Source organism: Entamoeba nuttalli (genome assembly GCF_000257125.1).
Source record: "Entamoeba nuttalli P19 unplaced genomic scaffold asmbl_8287, whole genome shotgun sequence".
Lineage (NCBI taxonomy): Eukaryota > Evosea > Mastigamoebida > Endamoebidae > Entamoeba > Entamoeba nuttalli.
Genome location: NW_008579058.1, coordinates 9,256 through 25,746, shown reverse-complemented (window position 1 = coordinate 25,746; position 16,491 = coordinate 9,256). Strand labels below are relative to the sequence as shown.

Here is a 16,491-nt window from a genome sequence, read left to right as displayed (position 1 = left end):
AAATAATTTTAATTTATTCGTTTAAAAAAATAAAAACTTTAAAAAAAAATTATTGTATTTCAATTTTGATTTTTTCTCCATCATTCCCTTCAAACTTTCCATCATTAAATTGTAATTCAAGTTGTTTAGACAAACCTTTTAATAAATCAACCACATTCTATGAAATAAAATTAGAACTTTTTTTAAATGAAATTATATTAAATATAAAACAAACAGAAATTCTATTGGGTTTTACAGGTAAATCAAAGTCTTTACCTTCATTCATAAGAATAATCTTTGTATCATCAATTTCTTTAATTTCAAAAGGGATTGAAAAAGTCATATTCAAATCAATTTTTCTTTTTGCTTGGAATAAGTCATCAAACGTTCTCATTCTTTTAATAGAAATCTCTTTCTTCTCATTTAGTCGTTGTGCAAATTCATTATTTTTAATTTGAAGATCTTTTGTAGTTAATTTATATGAATCAAGACTTTTATTTACAAAAGTACTTGTAACAATTGGGATTTTATCATCAAGAACTTGTTGTATCAACTTTCTAACATCATTATTCCATGTTGTTTCATCACAAACAACAAGAGTTGAATTATTTATTTTATTTGTTATTTTTCCTTTTCTTAATTTTATAATATCAATTAATCCATCATAATCAACACCATCTTCTAATGACTCTTTTATAATATATACAATATATCCATCATATGTTGCTGGTATTAATCTTTGAACCAGTCTTCTTCTATTTGGATTATCTTTTCTTCTTTGAATACCAACAAGTGATTTGTAGTCTTTTGGTAATGAAGAAAAATTATCATGGATCGTGTGGATATCACAAAACTCAACAAATCGTTCTTTATCACAACTTTCGGATTTTTTTCCTTCAAGATATGACTTTTCTAATAATGAACTTGTTTTTTTATCATAGTCAACCCATTGATAATCATCAAGCCATTGCCATTTGACAGACATAAAGAAATAAGAGGCAACAATATTAAGTTTTAGTTCTTTTTCTCATTAATTAGACTTTTAGTTAGTCAAAAAAAAATTATGATTTATAAAATTAAGTTATTTATACCAAAAAATTTTAAGAATAATCACAATTTATCAATGCAGAAAGAATTATTTTTTAAGTAAAAGAAAGTAGTTATTATATGAAAAGAAACATCAATAAGGAAACATTTTTATTATAGTATAAAATGAACTAATCTTATTATAATGTATTTATTAATTAAAGTATTTGATTGATAAAACTTAATTTCTTTAATTACAGACATAAACTTTTTTATTCAAAAGATTAATAGAGTGATTAGAAACAATAATTTGTTTCATAACGAAATACTCAAATAAAGTATTTTATTGTCAAATATTTTTTCTATGAAAAACATAAAGAAAAAAAAAAGAAAAATAAAAAACTTATATAGAAAATAGTTAAATCAATTTAGAGATGTTAAGATCAAAATATAAGAAGAATTTATATGCTTTACTTGAGGAAAAAGAGTTTAATGTTGCTGCTTTCAATAAACTTCATCATAGTGTTGAACTTACTCCTGTTAAATTACCTAAAGTTTTTAGAATTCTTGAAGAATATATCACTAAAAATTTTACAAATGAAGTGTTTGTGTTATTATGTCATATAATGTTTGTGTTTTAACTCATCACTTTTAGTAACGTTGTTAAAGCAACAAGAACAATGGGAGAATTATCAAATAATTGTCGTGAACATTTAGCATTAATGGATGAAAGAATTGTTCGAGTTATTAGACAATGTCTTGGATCAGCTAATCCAAAAATTAAACAAGCAGGGATGCAGTTATTAGGGTATTATGTAAAGGCTTGTAATGAAACATCAATTCGTGCAAATTTTGATGAAATTAAAAACCTTCCATTAGATTTAACAAAAAGTGCAGTTAATGATACAAAAGATTCTGAACAAGCATTAGGGGCATTAAAAGATTGTGTATTAATATTCCAAATGGTATCAGAAATTGATCAAATTTTAGGGTCAAAAACAGTATTACGAGTAATTTTTGATTGTTTAAATAAGAATGAAACGAACGAAGCAGCAAAAGACATTGTACTTGATATTGTTAGTTCAATTACAGATAAGATAACAATGACTAAATTTATGGATGGGATTAAAGACTATTTAGACTCATCTCAAAAATGGGAGAATAAATTATCACAAGAATTAATTGTTGAAATTTCTGGACTAATTAAAGTAACAATGAAAGATGTAATGATTCAATCTATATTAGACCATATTCCAAAGACAGAATCTATCTCTGTTAAATTATCACAATTAAAATTAGTACAAAAATTAGTTGATGGAAGAAATGATATTTCAGCTGATTTATTAAGGAAAATTCATTCATTATTTACTTTCTCTATTACTTCATATGATGATTTAGAAAATTCAGAAGCAAAAGAATTTATTAATGAAGTGTTTGATTTAATTCAAAAAACATTAGAATTAGTTAATGATGATTTAATAAAAAGTGATTTTTGTTCATTTGTATTTAGTGAAAGTGACAATTCATCAGAATCTAAAAGATTTTTAAATACAGTATTACTGATTAAAATTGTTCCATTAATTAAAAGGGATGTTATTCAACGCATTGATAGAATACCTTTTATTAAGTTTTTAAGTAATTTGGTTTTTTCAAATCATGAAATTCGTTCAAACTCAGTTAAAGTTATTCGTGAATTTTTATTTGGAAGTGATGAAGTAATTACACAACAAAATAATGATATTGTATTCTCTACTCAAATTAAATATGACTTAGCTGAAAGTTTATTACAATCATCTACTAAAACAGATGAACTGGTTCAAATTTATAATTTGTGGAGAGATATTATTCTTGGAGGTGAATTAAATGAATTGGTTGAAACTATTCCATTAATTGGATATATGTCAAAAAGAATACAAAAACTAGACGCTAAACATCGTAATTATGTCCACTATATCATTCTTATGTTACTTAAAACAATTTCAATCAAATATAATATTGAAGAACTTGCAACATATTTAGATGAAAGAATGAAAGGTATAGAACGTTATTATGATGTTACTGAACTCAACTTAAAGATTAATAAAGCAACAAAAGAGTATGAAGATATTAGTCAATTTATTGTTAAACAAAGTGAGGTTGTTGATATATTAAAGGCTTCTGACATTTCTAATAAAATACCAAATATTAATAAATTAAATGATGAAATTACATCAAAAGATAAAAACAAACATAAGGCAACGTCATCTAAGTTAATAAGTAACAATAAGTCTATTGGTAATAACGACCATCATAATGAAAAAATTATAACAACTAATGTTGACTTTAATACTCTAAAGAAAGCTTGTTTGCATAATAGAAATGAGAGTAAAAATGAAACAAAAACAGAACAATCATTCGAAGGTTTGATGAAGGAATATCAAGAAATGGTTTGTTTCATATATTTTTTTAAGAAAAATTATTACTTATTTTAATAGAAAAAACAAGAAGATGATTTGATCAAAGAAATTGAAGAGATAGTCAAAGGAGTTGATGATGTAAATACTGTCGTTGATGCAAAAGAATTATATGGAGAAGTTAATTGGGTTTTTGAGTTGTGAAGAATATAAACAACAAGAATTAATAAAAAATTTTAAAAGATTTTCAGTAATTTTTTTCTTTTAACTTTCTTTAATTCCTTTAATATAGTTTATTTAATGAATATATAGAATCTAAGGCTTTATAATTAAGACAAGACAAAAAGGTCAACTACTATTTCAATTTCTTTAAAATAAAAGATTAAAAGATATGATTATTTGTGAAATATAAATTCCTTTGAAGTCAGAAAAAATATTAATAAGTTGTGATTATTCTTAATTCATGTACAAGCATATTCTCATTGGTAATTTTAAACTTAAAAACCTCTTTTTGAGAGTTTTTATAAAATTAAAGAATTATCCTATCCTCTTAAGAAGTAAAAAAAAGAAATAATATGATTAAAATATTTGATTAGACTATTCTTCTTATTAATTAAATTCCATATGAATATAGAAGTATTAAAATAAACTTATTATTTCTATTTGTATTAACAAATGATTTATTTTTTTATAACTTGTTGATTTAAATTCATAACAATACTATAATTTTATTATATTTATTTATATATCATTGTTTCTTTCATTCTATTATTTTGTCAATTTTAAGTTTTATTAAAGATAAAATATTAATTATTATACATGTTAATCCAGTTAATTGATATTTATATTAATTTGAACTTCATATATTCTTTTATGAATATAAAGAAAACCAAAAAAGAAAATAAGAAGTTTTTAATTTATTTACCAACATTAATACTTTTTAAGAGTTTTAGAACTTCATCAAAAGATGGTCTTTCATCTGGATTTGATTTCCAACACATTTCAATTAATTGGTTGAAGTATGTTTCTTTCTGATCTAATGGTAGTCTATATCCACTGATTACTTTGTCTTCAATTTCAGTAAAGAATCTAAACTCTTCAAATGGAATTTTTTTAGTAGACATTTCCCACAAAACCATTCCAAATGAATACACATCACTTTTTAGACATGCCTTTTTGTTTATAATACACTCTGGAGCAAGCCAATAAGGACATTCTACTTTATTAGTATTATTTAATGAATAAGGAATTGAACAACCAAAATCAGTGATTGCACATGTTCCTAATCCATCATTATTTATTCGAATAACAACATTTGGAGACTTAACGTCTCTATGTAAAATTGGATCAGAAGCATGATGTAATGTATTTAGACCTTCAGCAATCTGAGTTGCAAATTGAATAAGTATTTTTGGAGTTAAGGAATATTTTGATTCTATGTTTTCATCATGAAGAAGATTAAATAAATTTCCACCATTAAAATATTCCATTATAATTGACAATGGCTGAATACTAAACCCATAAATTTTAGCTATATACTTACTTGAACTAAATCCAATAAATGAAATTTCTCTAAGATATTCTTGAACATAATTACCAAATATTTCAGCTGCACTTTTATCGTTATGTAAATTTATATTTGTTAAATCAAAGTTTGACTGTTTTATTATAACTAAAGTCCCTTTTTTAATTCCATTAATATTTTTTAATGTTTCAAATAAATTGATAATAGAATTTGATCCATTTGATATTCTTTGTTTAAATTTAAAATTATTAATATCCATTAAATATTGATTATTAAATTTCTTTATCATTAAGTCAAATGAAGATAAGACTAAATTAATTGAACATTGTTTATCGTTAATAAATGCTTGTAATTGATTTATTCCTTTCTTTAAAGACTCTTGACTAACAATATGAAAAACTCCTTTTTCTAAACAAGATGGACAATAAATATCTATACTTTCAATTTTTATAGAATGTATTGAAAGTATATTTTGAATAAATTCTGTTATTTCTTTTAATTCATTAATTGCAATGAAACAAGAATCACTAGAAGTAATAAGATAACGTTGTCTAATAATAATAGTTTTTTGATTTAAATTTCCATAAATCATTAAATAATTTTTTTCATTTGATTCTTCTAAATAAACAAGAATTCCACTCTTCCATTGTATAATGACATGATATTTTAATGCTACCATTGCTAATATACAACTTAAAATTTTAAAGTTCAAAGACGTTAAAGTTAAGACTCTACCAACTTCAATTTCATTTTTATAATGATGACTCGGCCATTGTTTATTAATACTATTTTCTTTTAAATAATTAGCATCAACTGTTTTTACCTTCTTTTCTTTTTCACTTTTTTTTGGAGATATTTCACATGTTTTAAATGAACAAGATGGATATATTAATACATTTTCAAGATTTAACATTTCTCCTTTAGTCTTTGGTTCTCTTCTAAATGTATATTCAGAACTAACTGAACAACTACAAGAACATGAACTTATTGTCCCTTCTATCGAAGGTGTTTCACTTTTATTATTAATTAATTCAGAATAAAGTTCATTAAATCGTTTTTCTTCGTTTACAATTGCAGCAAATTGTTTAGTTAGAATATAACAAATACCAAATTGTTGTAAAAGAATTAATAAAAGATATAGATTTTCTTGTTGAATGTTTAATCGTTCAAAAATCTTAACTGTGAAGAAACCATTTACTGTCAGTGTTGAATCTGCAATATTCAAAAATCGTTTAAAGAATGAGAAGTCAATCAAAACCATATCTCCTTTATTTAAATTAATTGTTTGTTCAATAAAAGGAGATACAGATGGCATTTGAATAAAATATCCCCATTTAATTAATACCTCATATATTTCTTTCTCTTTATCTGATAAATTTAGACAATGAACAATCTCTGAAAATTTTTGTTTATTAAGACAAAATTGATCAAATTCTAAAACATTTAACTCAACCATTACTTGAACATAAGGTTTTACATCTTTATTAACTTTACCATTAATTTGTTCAAAGATTTTCTTTGATAAACCACTCCATTTATTTTTATCTCCAATATTTTTATGAACTGTAATACTTAATTCTTTATACATTTCTATATACCTCTCACATCGCTCTAGTCCACTAACAAAATGTATCTTTAATGAATAAGGAAGTAACTTTAACATCTCCATAACTCTTTCACTAATACTATTCTCATTTGTTGATTTACAAACAACGAAAATACATTTTGAATATTCCCATAGAGTGTCTTCAATTTCTTCTGGTGTTTTAACTTTAAAATGAATAGTAGCTAGCACTTCTGAAGATCCTTTTTTTTCTTTCTTTTTACTTGACTTTATAATAAAATCAAACCCCAACTCTTTTATTTCTCTAATACTTCCATATTTTTTCATCTTCTTGAGAAGATATTGGAAAACATCATTGCGAAGTTCATCTCCACTTATAATAACTTGTTGAATAGCTTGAATATCAATGTTATCAGTATCACAAGATAAAGAACTTTGTGTAATTTGAGCATCAATATGGCAATCTATAAGGTTATCCATATTATTAAATAAAACGCTCTTTGTATATATTTGATTATCTCGAAGATTCAACTCAATAAGACTATTCCAAGAAAAGAATGAATGGTTTATTTTCATTATATAATTATGACTTACATCAAGTTTAGTGACTGATAATTTTGTTATATGTTCTGGTATTTTTCTAAGTTCACAATGTTGTAAAATTAATTCTTTTAAATGGTTTGGTGGGTTATTGAATAATGGCTCTAATTCAAATTTTGTGTGAGACAAATCTAATATGTTTAAGTTTGTTAATTCACAAATTGGTGTTGGATAATACTTTACACCTTGAGCAATAAATGTTTCAATCGTTGGACTCAATTCTAATGCCTGGTGTTTGTCTAAGTTGTTAAAAGAAATATCAAGTAATTTCAATGGAAGAGAAATTAATGATGGAAGTATTGTAATATTATTATGAGATAAAGAAAGTTCATTTAAATTAGTTAATTTTGATATTTCATCAGTGATATAATAAATTTCATTTCTTTGCAATGAAATTTTATTGAGTTTTGTCATTAAACACAAAGATGGTGGAAACTCACTCATCCTATTTGATGAAAGGTCAATAGATAAAACATCTTTTAATAATAATGTTAGTGACTGATAAGGTGGAAATTGAGAAATATTCCTTTTTGAAAATTGTAATACCTCTTTGTCTTTGTTAAGTTTATTAAAAAGACTAATATTATCTTTTGAATATCCTAACCACTTATCAAATGAATAATAACATTTATATGGTTTAAATATTAATTCAGTTTGTATTGGTTTATAAAAAGGATTAATAAATCTAGAAGAATCAGAATATATATAATTAATAATAGCACTTAATTGGTCACATTTTCCATTTTCATTATTATTATTAAATCGTCTACTCCCAATATGAGTTATCCAGAAGTAAGTTAGTCTGGAATCAAATTGAAATTGAGATAAGTTTTGATTAATTAATTCTTCTATTGCTAAAAAAAATAATACTAAAAGTAACAATGTTTGACTAGAAATGAAAGCATCAAATCCAATAAATTCTTTTTGAAATAAAATAAGAAATCCTTTCAAAGTTCTGTAATAAGGATCTGCAATTATTTGAGTTAAGAATGAGAATATAGAAACATCTTCTTCACCAGTTTTATCATTAATTAATAAAATATCTTCGCAGGAATTATGGAGATTATCAAAAATCATTATAACTTTAAATAAAAGATTATTAACTATTTCGTTAATAGACTTCAATAAAGAATTATAACTCTTTATATTTTCTGAATTTATTGATTCTTCACAAACAAAATTTTTTAAGTCTTGAAATATATTATCAATATTATCCATATTATCTATACTTTTACAATATATTTTTAATGCTTTTTCTGCTTTACTTCCTATGTCATAAACTTCTTCATATAAATCTTCATTAATAATTTTAGCTAATCGTAACAATTTACTTTTATTTAAATGTTGATAAACAATAACAACAGGTTTATTAATTTCAATAGTATCAATAACACAATGAGAATATAATGGTAAATTTGGAGAATAATATTTCCCTTTTTCATTTGAAATAATTTTCATTCTTGTTGCCTCCTGTGAACATATTATATCAATATTTTTATTTATCATAACATTATGAGGTAATGAAATAATTTCATTTGGATAATTTTGTAAACTTTGAAGATGACCAATAATTTCATTAAAATTAAATTTAGTACTAATACAATAATATGATAACACTCTTATATTTTTACATTGAAATTTAACATAAAATCCTTCATCTTTATCAAAAGTAGAAATAGAATCAATTTCTCCAATCCAACATTCTCCAAGGAATCTCATAAAATCTTCTTGAATAAATTGTGATGGAATAAATAATACTCTGTAATTAGTAATAAACAATTTCCCTTTAACGTATGTTGATGTATTTTTCATATCAAGAACTTCTTTTCCATTTAATATGTATAAAGGACAATATGACTCATCTATTCTTAATACAATTATTTCTCCTTCAATTTGATGAATATATTCTGTTCCAATAAATTGTTCATTTTCAGTAATACCATTAAAATATTTAACAAATCGTTTTTTAAATCCACCTTGTTGTAACATTGCATTAAAATAACATTTTACAAATTCTTTATATTCATCAGAAGATAATTGTGTCATTTCACTAATTTCATTTATAAATTTGAATAACTCTTTGATAACATTGAATTCTACTTTTCCTACCAATTCTTTTAATTTGTTGATAACAATTTGATTATTTAATTTAGAGTTTTCTTGTTGTTTAATAAAATCTAAAAAACAAAATGGAATAATTGGAGTAGGAAGAAATAAAAAGAATAGTTTTAATAATACAAATGCATTTTGTATTGTACAAATACTATTTAATAAAGGAATTTGAGATGAATTAAATTTATTAATTAAATTGAAATATAATTTAATGTCTTCATTCTCAAATAATGAATTTTTATTTAAATGTTCTAAATTATAATGAATTAAATAATACTAAAGATTTAATATATATAATAACAAACTAAAATAATCTCTATGGTCATTCTGTTTACATAACAAAAGAATACGTTCAGCATCTTTTTGAGTAATACCTAATTGAAGTAATTTCTTTAATGAATAATTTTTTAATAATTCAAATGTAGTTAAAGATAATAAAGAATCAACTTTTTTCATTTGTCTTATTTCAGAAAATTCCATTATTTCTTTTTGTTCAAACCAATCAAGATTATTACTAAGAGAATTATAAAGATACTTCATAATATTATACATTCCAATTGGTATTCCTTTCATATTTAAATCATTAATTCTCATTTCTTTTAAACTAAAATGAAAACACCTTAGTCTTTTCCAATCATAATTAGTACTATTCATACTACTTACTCTTTTAAATAATTTTAAATTACTTTCTTCTTTTGGTTGAATAATAGAATTTGATTCATAAAATTTGTGCTACAAAAGTAATTTTAATAAATTATAAATTTAACTTCTTTATAAACAAACTTTAATATCTAATAAACTTTTTTCAGCTAATTGTTTAAATGAAATTTGATTTGGTTTCTTTGAATATGAAGAAGTCTTTGATTTATAAGAATTCTGTGAAAATGAATCAAGGTCACTCATAGCAGTTGATTACAAAGGAGAAAAGTAATAGATGCTTTTATATTTTTTTCGTTTTTTTTGAACTAAAAAACTACTTCATAAAAAAGATAAAAAAAGCAAAACTAAGAGGATATTAAGTTCTTTTTTTTTATTTATTATGTCCCTCATTGAGTCATGTATAAAAAATGATTTTCATGAAATTATTAATATAATTGAAAATGGTGCTAACTATTTAGATATTGATGAAAATGGAAATACCCCTTTTCATTATCTTAAAGTTATACCACCAACTACTCCTAAATTAACTGCTTGTGACCCTACATTATTTAAAATATTTAAAACAAGAAGAGATATTGAAACTGATGCAATTTTTAATTACCAAAATGGATTTACTCATATTCATTCATCAATTATTATACCTCATTGTCCTTCATTAAAACTTGACGTATCAGAAACTTCAGCACAAATATTTATTGAATGGTGTTATTGTAAATCATCTCCTACTTTAGAAAAAATGGCTCCTTTTTGTTCAGTAAAAAAATCAATGGAGTTACTTTGTTGTCATGAAGCAAATTCATGTTGGAAATATTTAGAAGATTTTTCAATTTCACTTTCACATTTACTTCCTGATGTTTCTATTGAGTATCTTCGTTATTTTGAAAATAATGACTTAATTGATGACCATCCAATTTTGTTTGAAAAAATAACTCAAATCTTTTTTGCAACATTTAATTCTCAAGGAGGAGATGATTTTATTATTGACCTTTCTCAACCTTTATTATTACGTTGTTTACATTCTTTATCACAACTACACTAATAATAAAAATAATAATTTATTTATTATTACTATCTAATTTCTTTGGTTTTAGTTCTATTTTCTTCTTTTCTACTAATTTCATCTTCTCTCCTACTGTTAGTTTTCCATCACTCATCTTTTGTTCCATGGCTAATTTCATTAAACTCTTTCTCATCATTCCTTTAATCTCAATTTCTTTCCATGCCTCTACAATATCTCCAAGCAATTTAACATTAGAATTATCACATAAAAATTCAACTCCATCATATTTACATTCATACAATACTAATGGATATGCTGGTGCATATTTAAAATAATTTGGTTTAGTATAATGTTCAACATCTAATAACTGTTTAATGCTTTCTGGATTAGCACCTTGTCCTATAGCAAATAAAGCTCCTACCATATATCTAACTTGATGCCATACAAAAGCAGTCCCACATACAACAAATCTACTTAGTCCATCTGTTTCTTCAACTTCAAATGAATTAACTCTTCTTACACAATGAGAAACAGCAGGATCTTTCTTACAAAAATTTGTAAAATCATGTTCTCCCAAAAACAACTGAGCTGCTTCTTTCATTTTAGGAACATCATAAGAGGATGGATCAAAGTAATAATGATATGTCCTTGACTGGCAACTAAACCTTGAGTTAAAGTCATCAGGAACTCCACACCATCCAAGACATCGAATATCAGTTGGTAATAATCCATTTAACATACGACAATAATCCAATTCACCTTCTCTTTTAGTATATAAAATTGTTTCATCTTTTAAGTTACTTCTTACCCATAAATCAACTACTTGTCCAAATGCTGAAACACCTTTATCTGTTCTTCCACATCTGTTATATTTACAATCTTTTGTATTTTGAATAAGTCGTGTCTTAAAGAGTGCTTTAAATAATTGATATTCTATAGTTCCATCATTAACCACTGAATCAAATGTTGCATCTGTGACATCATTTAATAATGTACATTGAATACCATTATAATCAATTCCAATATAAGTCAAATGAATGGCAATATGTCTTGTTTTATAATTATTGAAACTAAATTCCTTTTTCTTTTTTAATTGAATAGGTTGTGTTAAATTAGTGTCATGTTCCAAGTTTACTTGTTGATTATTGCAAGTCATTCCAATTCAATAAAAGAACTAAAATTGACTTTATAATGAATTATTAGGGTTAGTATTCATTCTTTTTTAAAGATAAAAAATTAACCAAAACATTCAATAAACGTTTATTCATTTATGGAACAATGAATCTAAATCTCCTCTTTGGTCTATACTCAATTTACCCCAAATCTCAGAGATAACATTTTGTGGTACTAATGGACATAATGCTTGAATTAATTGAGCAATATATTTTTTAGTTTCATCTGATGTATTTTCATTTTCTAACGAACGAGCAAAGTATAATACTACTCTATATATATTTTCAGCTACATTACCAAGTTTCATTATTTCTAATAATAATCCTCTGTTATGAAGATCTGATAATAAACTAACTATTTCATCATAACTTGATTTAGCTGGGAATAAATTGAGCCATTGTTGCATAATCATTTGCCAATTTGGAATTTGTGTATAATAATGTCCAATAATGTTTCCAACACAAATTAAAACTTGATCAGCTAATTCAACAGCTGCACGAGTTCTTTGTCTGCTTAACATAGATCCAATAGATTGAAGAACTTTTGGAATAAATGGAACAAATTGTGGAATATCAACTTTAGCAAATTGACCAAGGAAATAAATGGCGTTATTAGCAATATCAATATTCTTATGATGTGAAAATTCAATAAATTGATCAGCAATTTGTGGGACAAAATCATAAATTTTACCATCAACAATAACACATCCAATAATGGCAACTGCAAATGAAACTTTATCACTATCTTCTACTTGTTTGAAATAAATCATAACTCTTGGGAATAATTTGTATTGGAATGGAGTAAAGAATGTCTTTTGATGTGATTTACAAATATATGAAGTAATATCTAAAATTAAAGATAACCAGTCATCCTCTTCTTCAGCAGCATCTTGAATCTTTTCATATTCTTCATCATCAAGAACATCTGTATCAACATTTTGAATTTGAATGGTTTCATCATCATCTTCAATACCAACTCCATCAAGAATTTTCTTAAGAATTTCATCAAATGATTCAAATACCAATCCAATTCTATCTTCTCCAAGTGTATTATCTCCACCAAGAACAAGTACCATCTTTAAGCAAGTTAAATATGATTGAATATTATCAGTGAATTTTTCTTTCTTTAATAACATACATAAATGATCAATAATACCATAATAAATTGGTGCTACTTGTTGTAAGATACTAGTATGATCAGTAATTCCCTTGTCTTGAATCATAAATATAGCATCCTCAAAAATAGATGGAATAAGATGAGCTGTGACTTGTTTAATACTTGCATTTGGATCACTAATTAATGGTAATAAAACATTTAATGTATCTTGTACATATGGTCCATATGCTTTTTTAACAGAAGTTGTTATTCTAAACAATGTTTGAAGTAAATATACTTTTTCTTCAGTATAAGGATTTGTGACTGAAATTTCATTATCTATAATAACAGCCTCTGGATTTTCTTTTAATAACAATCTTTTTAATATTATTTGAACAATTGGACCAAGATATTGAATAAATCCAGCATCATTTGCTTCTGAAAATCTACATAATCCACTTAAAATATATGGTAACATTGGTGAACCTACATCATTAGAATTACATAATTCTTCAAATGTTTTGAGAACAATTTGTCTTGAGTCAGGGAAGAATGTTATATTAATAATACTATAGATACACATAATTTCAATTAATTTTCCTTTATGCTCCAAAGTATCTTTAGTATTACATTTTGGTAATAATGTATCAACAACATTCTTTAATAATGGATAATAACTTTCCATTTGTTTTTGAAGTACACGAGTAATAAATACAATAATAGATAATGCAGATGAAACAGCTTTTAAATTAGAGGTATTTAATGTTTTGAAAATACCTTCCATTAATGGTTGTGCAAATGGTAAAAGTTTTTCTGCAGTTTGTTGATCTTCTTCAAGAAGAGAATTAACTACAAAACAAGCTTTGTCTTGGACAATGACAACTGTAGAGTTAAATGACACAATAACAACTTGCATAATCTCATTAAAATGTCTTCTTCTACACATCTTAGGGAATGCTTCAATTAATTCTTCAAGTAAATCGAGTAATGCATGCAATACTAATGGATGTGGATCATTAACAAATTTAAGTACAATTTTCATTAAATCTGACATCGTAGTTTTAAAAATATATTTTCCAGGTATGACTGATAATGAGAGAGCAACAAGAGCAGCATATCTTGCATTCCATTGATCCATATTTAAATACTCTAAGGTTGTTTTGAATAATACATCTTTAATTGGTGCTCCTCCAACTGCTTCAACTATTCTAAAGTAGGCATCTTCAGCGTATGACCAATTTTCAACCTCAATTGGATCCTCATCATTGAGAAGAAGTTCAGCACCATCATTATCTATAGACTTCAACCATTCAAGAAGTTTCAATACTATATTTGAAAGTAATGGATTTTTTTTAAAGAGATGTGGCACTTGTGAAATAAGGCAAACAGCAATTTCTAATGCACTTTGTTGAGTTTCTTTATGTTGTGCAGAACAACAAAGTTGATACATTTGAGTAGCAATATTAATTTCATTACCAACAAAAAGATATTCAGAATTTTCTATAAGCTCACAAAATGATGCTGATGCATTATCAAAATCATCAAATCTATTATTTTGAATTAGCCAAATCAATGTATTTTGTAATGGAACAATAAGTTGTTTAGCAAAAGCACCATGTTGTTCAGTAGTTTCTAAAAGAACTATTGCACTAGAAAGAAAATCAACGACAGTAAGTTTCATTGTTGCATCACCGTTTGTTAAGGCTTGAATACAAAACTGAACAACTTGTTGCTGAAGAGCAATTAAAGTCTCTGATCCCTTAAGTGAAACAGAGGCTTGAAGTGTATCAAGTGCGATCATTTGTTGTAATGGTCTTGGGTCTCTTAAAATTTCAATAATGGTAGGAAAATATCCATTCCAATCAAGTTCTGAATCAGACATGCATTGAGCAAAATTACTGACAGCAGCAGCAACAGCACCTTTAAGATGTACTGATGTTTCATTTTTCATACAATTAATTAATGAATTGCAAATTTGAAGTAAAACATCTTGGTTTACAGACTTAAGATCGTCTATTTTATTAATTGTTCTTCCAAAACATAATAATGCTGATTTACGAATATCATCAGATTGTCCTGAGTTAGCTGTTCCAAGTTGAATTATTTGTGGTAATAATTGTGGTTGTGTAGTTAATGAATCTAAAACTTGTTCTCCTTGATTTCTAATATTTTGATCAGGACTTAAAGTTGCTTGAAATGCTTGAACAATATTAGCAGCCATCACCTAAAACTATTATGAAATAATCAATTCTAAGGGTTTTCTTGTCTCATCATCAACCCTGAGGGTTTAATCGTTTCATGAAAAAGTATTTTTTAGGTATTTTAATTGTCTCTGATAGTATTTTTCTCTGCATTGTTTTTTCTGTACTTTAAAACAAGAAGATTAAAAACACAATATAATGATAAATCTGTGATTTATAATTTTATGAGATATAAAACAAAAAAGAAAGATTAAAATTTACTTACCAATACGAGCATATTCCCATTGCTTGAGATCAAGGGGACAGACAGCACGTTGTCTTAACCATGAAGAAATACAATGAGTATGGAATGCATGATTACAAGTTCCCCATGAAACAGTACATTCTTAAAAGATAAATATCATGAATTATTTATACACTATTTAATGAAACAAACCTTCGGTTGTTGAACCTGTATTTCCTTGACATTCTAAACATAATTCCATAAGACTGTTTCTGCAAATAGCACAGGTGTCTACTTGAAGGTCCCACGACCATAAAGCAACAGCGTTCCATTTCTTTATTTCGAATTTAGGTGGTTGTTGTGCTGACATAATTAGTTGATGAACTAATGATTATTTTTAATCTTTTTTATTTTCATTTTCATTTTTTTCTTTTTTTGTTCAGTCTCTATTTCATATACCTCAATCCTCATTTAAGATTTAGTTTATTTATTAGTTTTGTGAATTTCATTTTTCTGTTTAGTTTTTGTTTTTTTTCAAGAAAAAAAATCTTTTTCTATGTAAGGAATATAACAAATTTTATTATTGTTGTTATTGAAATATTTTCTTGAATTTTGACCCTCGTAAAGAAAAGCAAACAAAGTACAAGGATTCAAGGGGATATAGGAGAATGGGTGAAGTGGTAATATAATGTATAATAAGAATGGGAAAAGAACTGTTAATAAAAAAAAACTAAGAAGAAAAATAAAAAATGGATAAGAAAAAGATGGGTAAATGTTATTATAATAAATATAACACCAGTATTAAATATAGAGTATTATGAGAGTGAATTTAAAATAAAATATACATATAACACTTAAATTGAAAAAAGAAGATTATAAAAAGTAAATTATTTTTCAAACCATATATTTTCTTTATGATATTCGACTGAGAATAGGCAAT

At 25.1% G+C, this 16,491-nt stretch overlaps 7 protein-coding genes across 7 annotated transcripts; 2 read left to right on the top strand and 5 right to left on the bottom strand.

Annotated features, from left to right (window-relative positions):
• Positions 1-49: 49 nt before the first annotated feature.
• Positions 50-964, bottom strand: ENU1_182700 (hypothetical protein; the record flags this gene model as incomplete). Its single annotated transcript, XM_008861538.1, has 2 exons — positions 50-157; positions 215-964. The coding sequence occupies 2 exons, from the start codon at positions 962-964 to the stop codon at positions 50-52; spliced, it is 858 nt and encodes a 285-aa protein (XP_008859760.1).
• A 475-nt stretch (positions 965-1,439) lies between these two features.
• Positions 1,440-3,602, top strand: ENU1_182690 (hypothetical protein; the record flags this gene model as incomplete). Its single annotated transcript, XM_008861537.1, has 3 exons — positions 1,440-1,609; positions 1,661-3,431; positions 3,480-3,602. 3 exons carry the CDS (start codon positions 1,440-1,442, stop codon positions 3,600-3,602), a joined length of 2,064 nt encoding a protein of 687 aa, XP_008859759.1.
• A 713-nt stretch (positions 3,603-4,315) lies between these two features.
• ENU1_182680 (protein kinase, putative) lies at positions 4,316-10,102 on the bottom strand (the record flags this gene model as incomplete). Its single annotated transcript, XM_008861536.1, has 3 exons — positions 4,316-9,450; positions 9,505-9,931; positions 9,983-10,102. 3 exons carry the CDS (start codon positions 10,100-10,102, stop codon positions 4,316-4,318), a joined length of 5,682 nt encoding a protein of 1,893 aa, XP_008859758.1.
• Positions 10,103-10,238: 136 nt separating this feature from the next.
• On the top strand, positions 10,239-10,901 carry ENU1_182670 (hypothetical protein; the record flags this gene model as incomplete). The annotated part of the gene is made up of 1 exon (XM_008861535.1): positions 10,239-10,901. One exon carries the CDS (start codon positions 10,239-10,241, stop codon positions 10,896-10,898), a length of 660 nt encoding a protein of 219 aa, XP_008859757.1. The 3' UTR covers positions 10,899-10,901.
• A 13-nt stretch (positions 10,902-10,914) lies between these two features.
• ENU1_182660 (pseudouridine synthase, putative) lies at positions 10,915-12,015 on the bottom strand (the record flags this gene model as incomplete). Its single annotated transcript, XM_008861534.1, has 1 exon — positions 10,915-12,015. The coding sequence occupies one exon, from the start codon at positions 12,013-12,015 to the stop codon at positions 10,915-10,917; it is 1,101 nt and encodes a 366-aa protein (XP_008859756.1).
• A 108-nt stretch (positions 12,016-12,123) lies between these two features.
• On the bottom strand, positions 12,124-15,348 carry ENU1_182650 (HEAT repeat domain containing protein; the record flags this gene model as incomplete). The annotated part of the gene is made up of 1 exon (XM_008861533.1): positions 12,124-15,348. One exon carries the CDS (start codon positions 15,346-15,348, stop codon positions 12,124-12,126), a length of 3,225 nt encoding a protein of 1,074 aa, XP_008859755.1.
• Positions 15,349-15,585: 237 nt separating this feature from the next.
• ENU1_182640 (RING finger protein, putative) lies at positions 15,586-15,921 on the bottom strand (the record flags this gene model as incomplete). Its single annotated transcript, XM_008861532.1, has 2 exons — positions 15,586-15,713; positions 15,765-15,921. 2 exons carry the CDS (start codon positions 15,919-15,921, stop codon positions 15,586-15,588), a joined length of 285 nt encoding a protein of 94 aa, XP_008859754.1.
• Between the last annotated feature and the right edge of the window lie 570 nt (positions 15,922-16,491).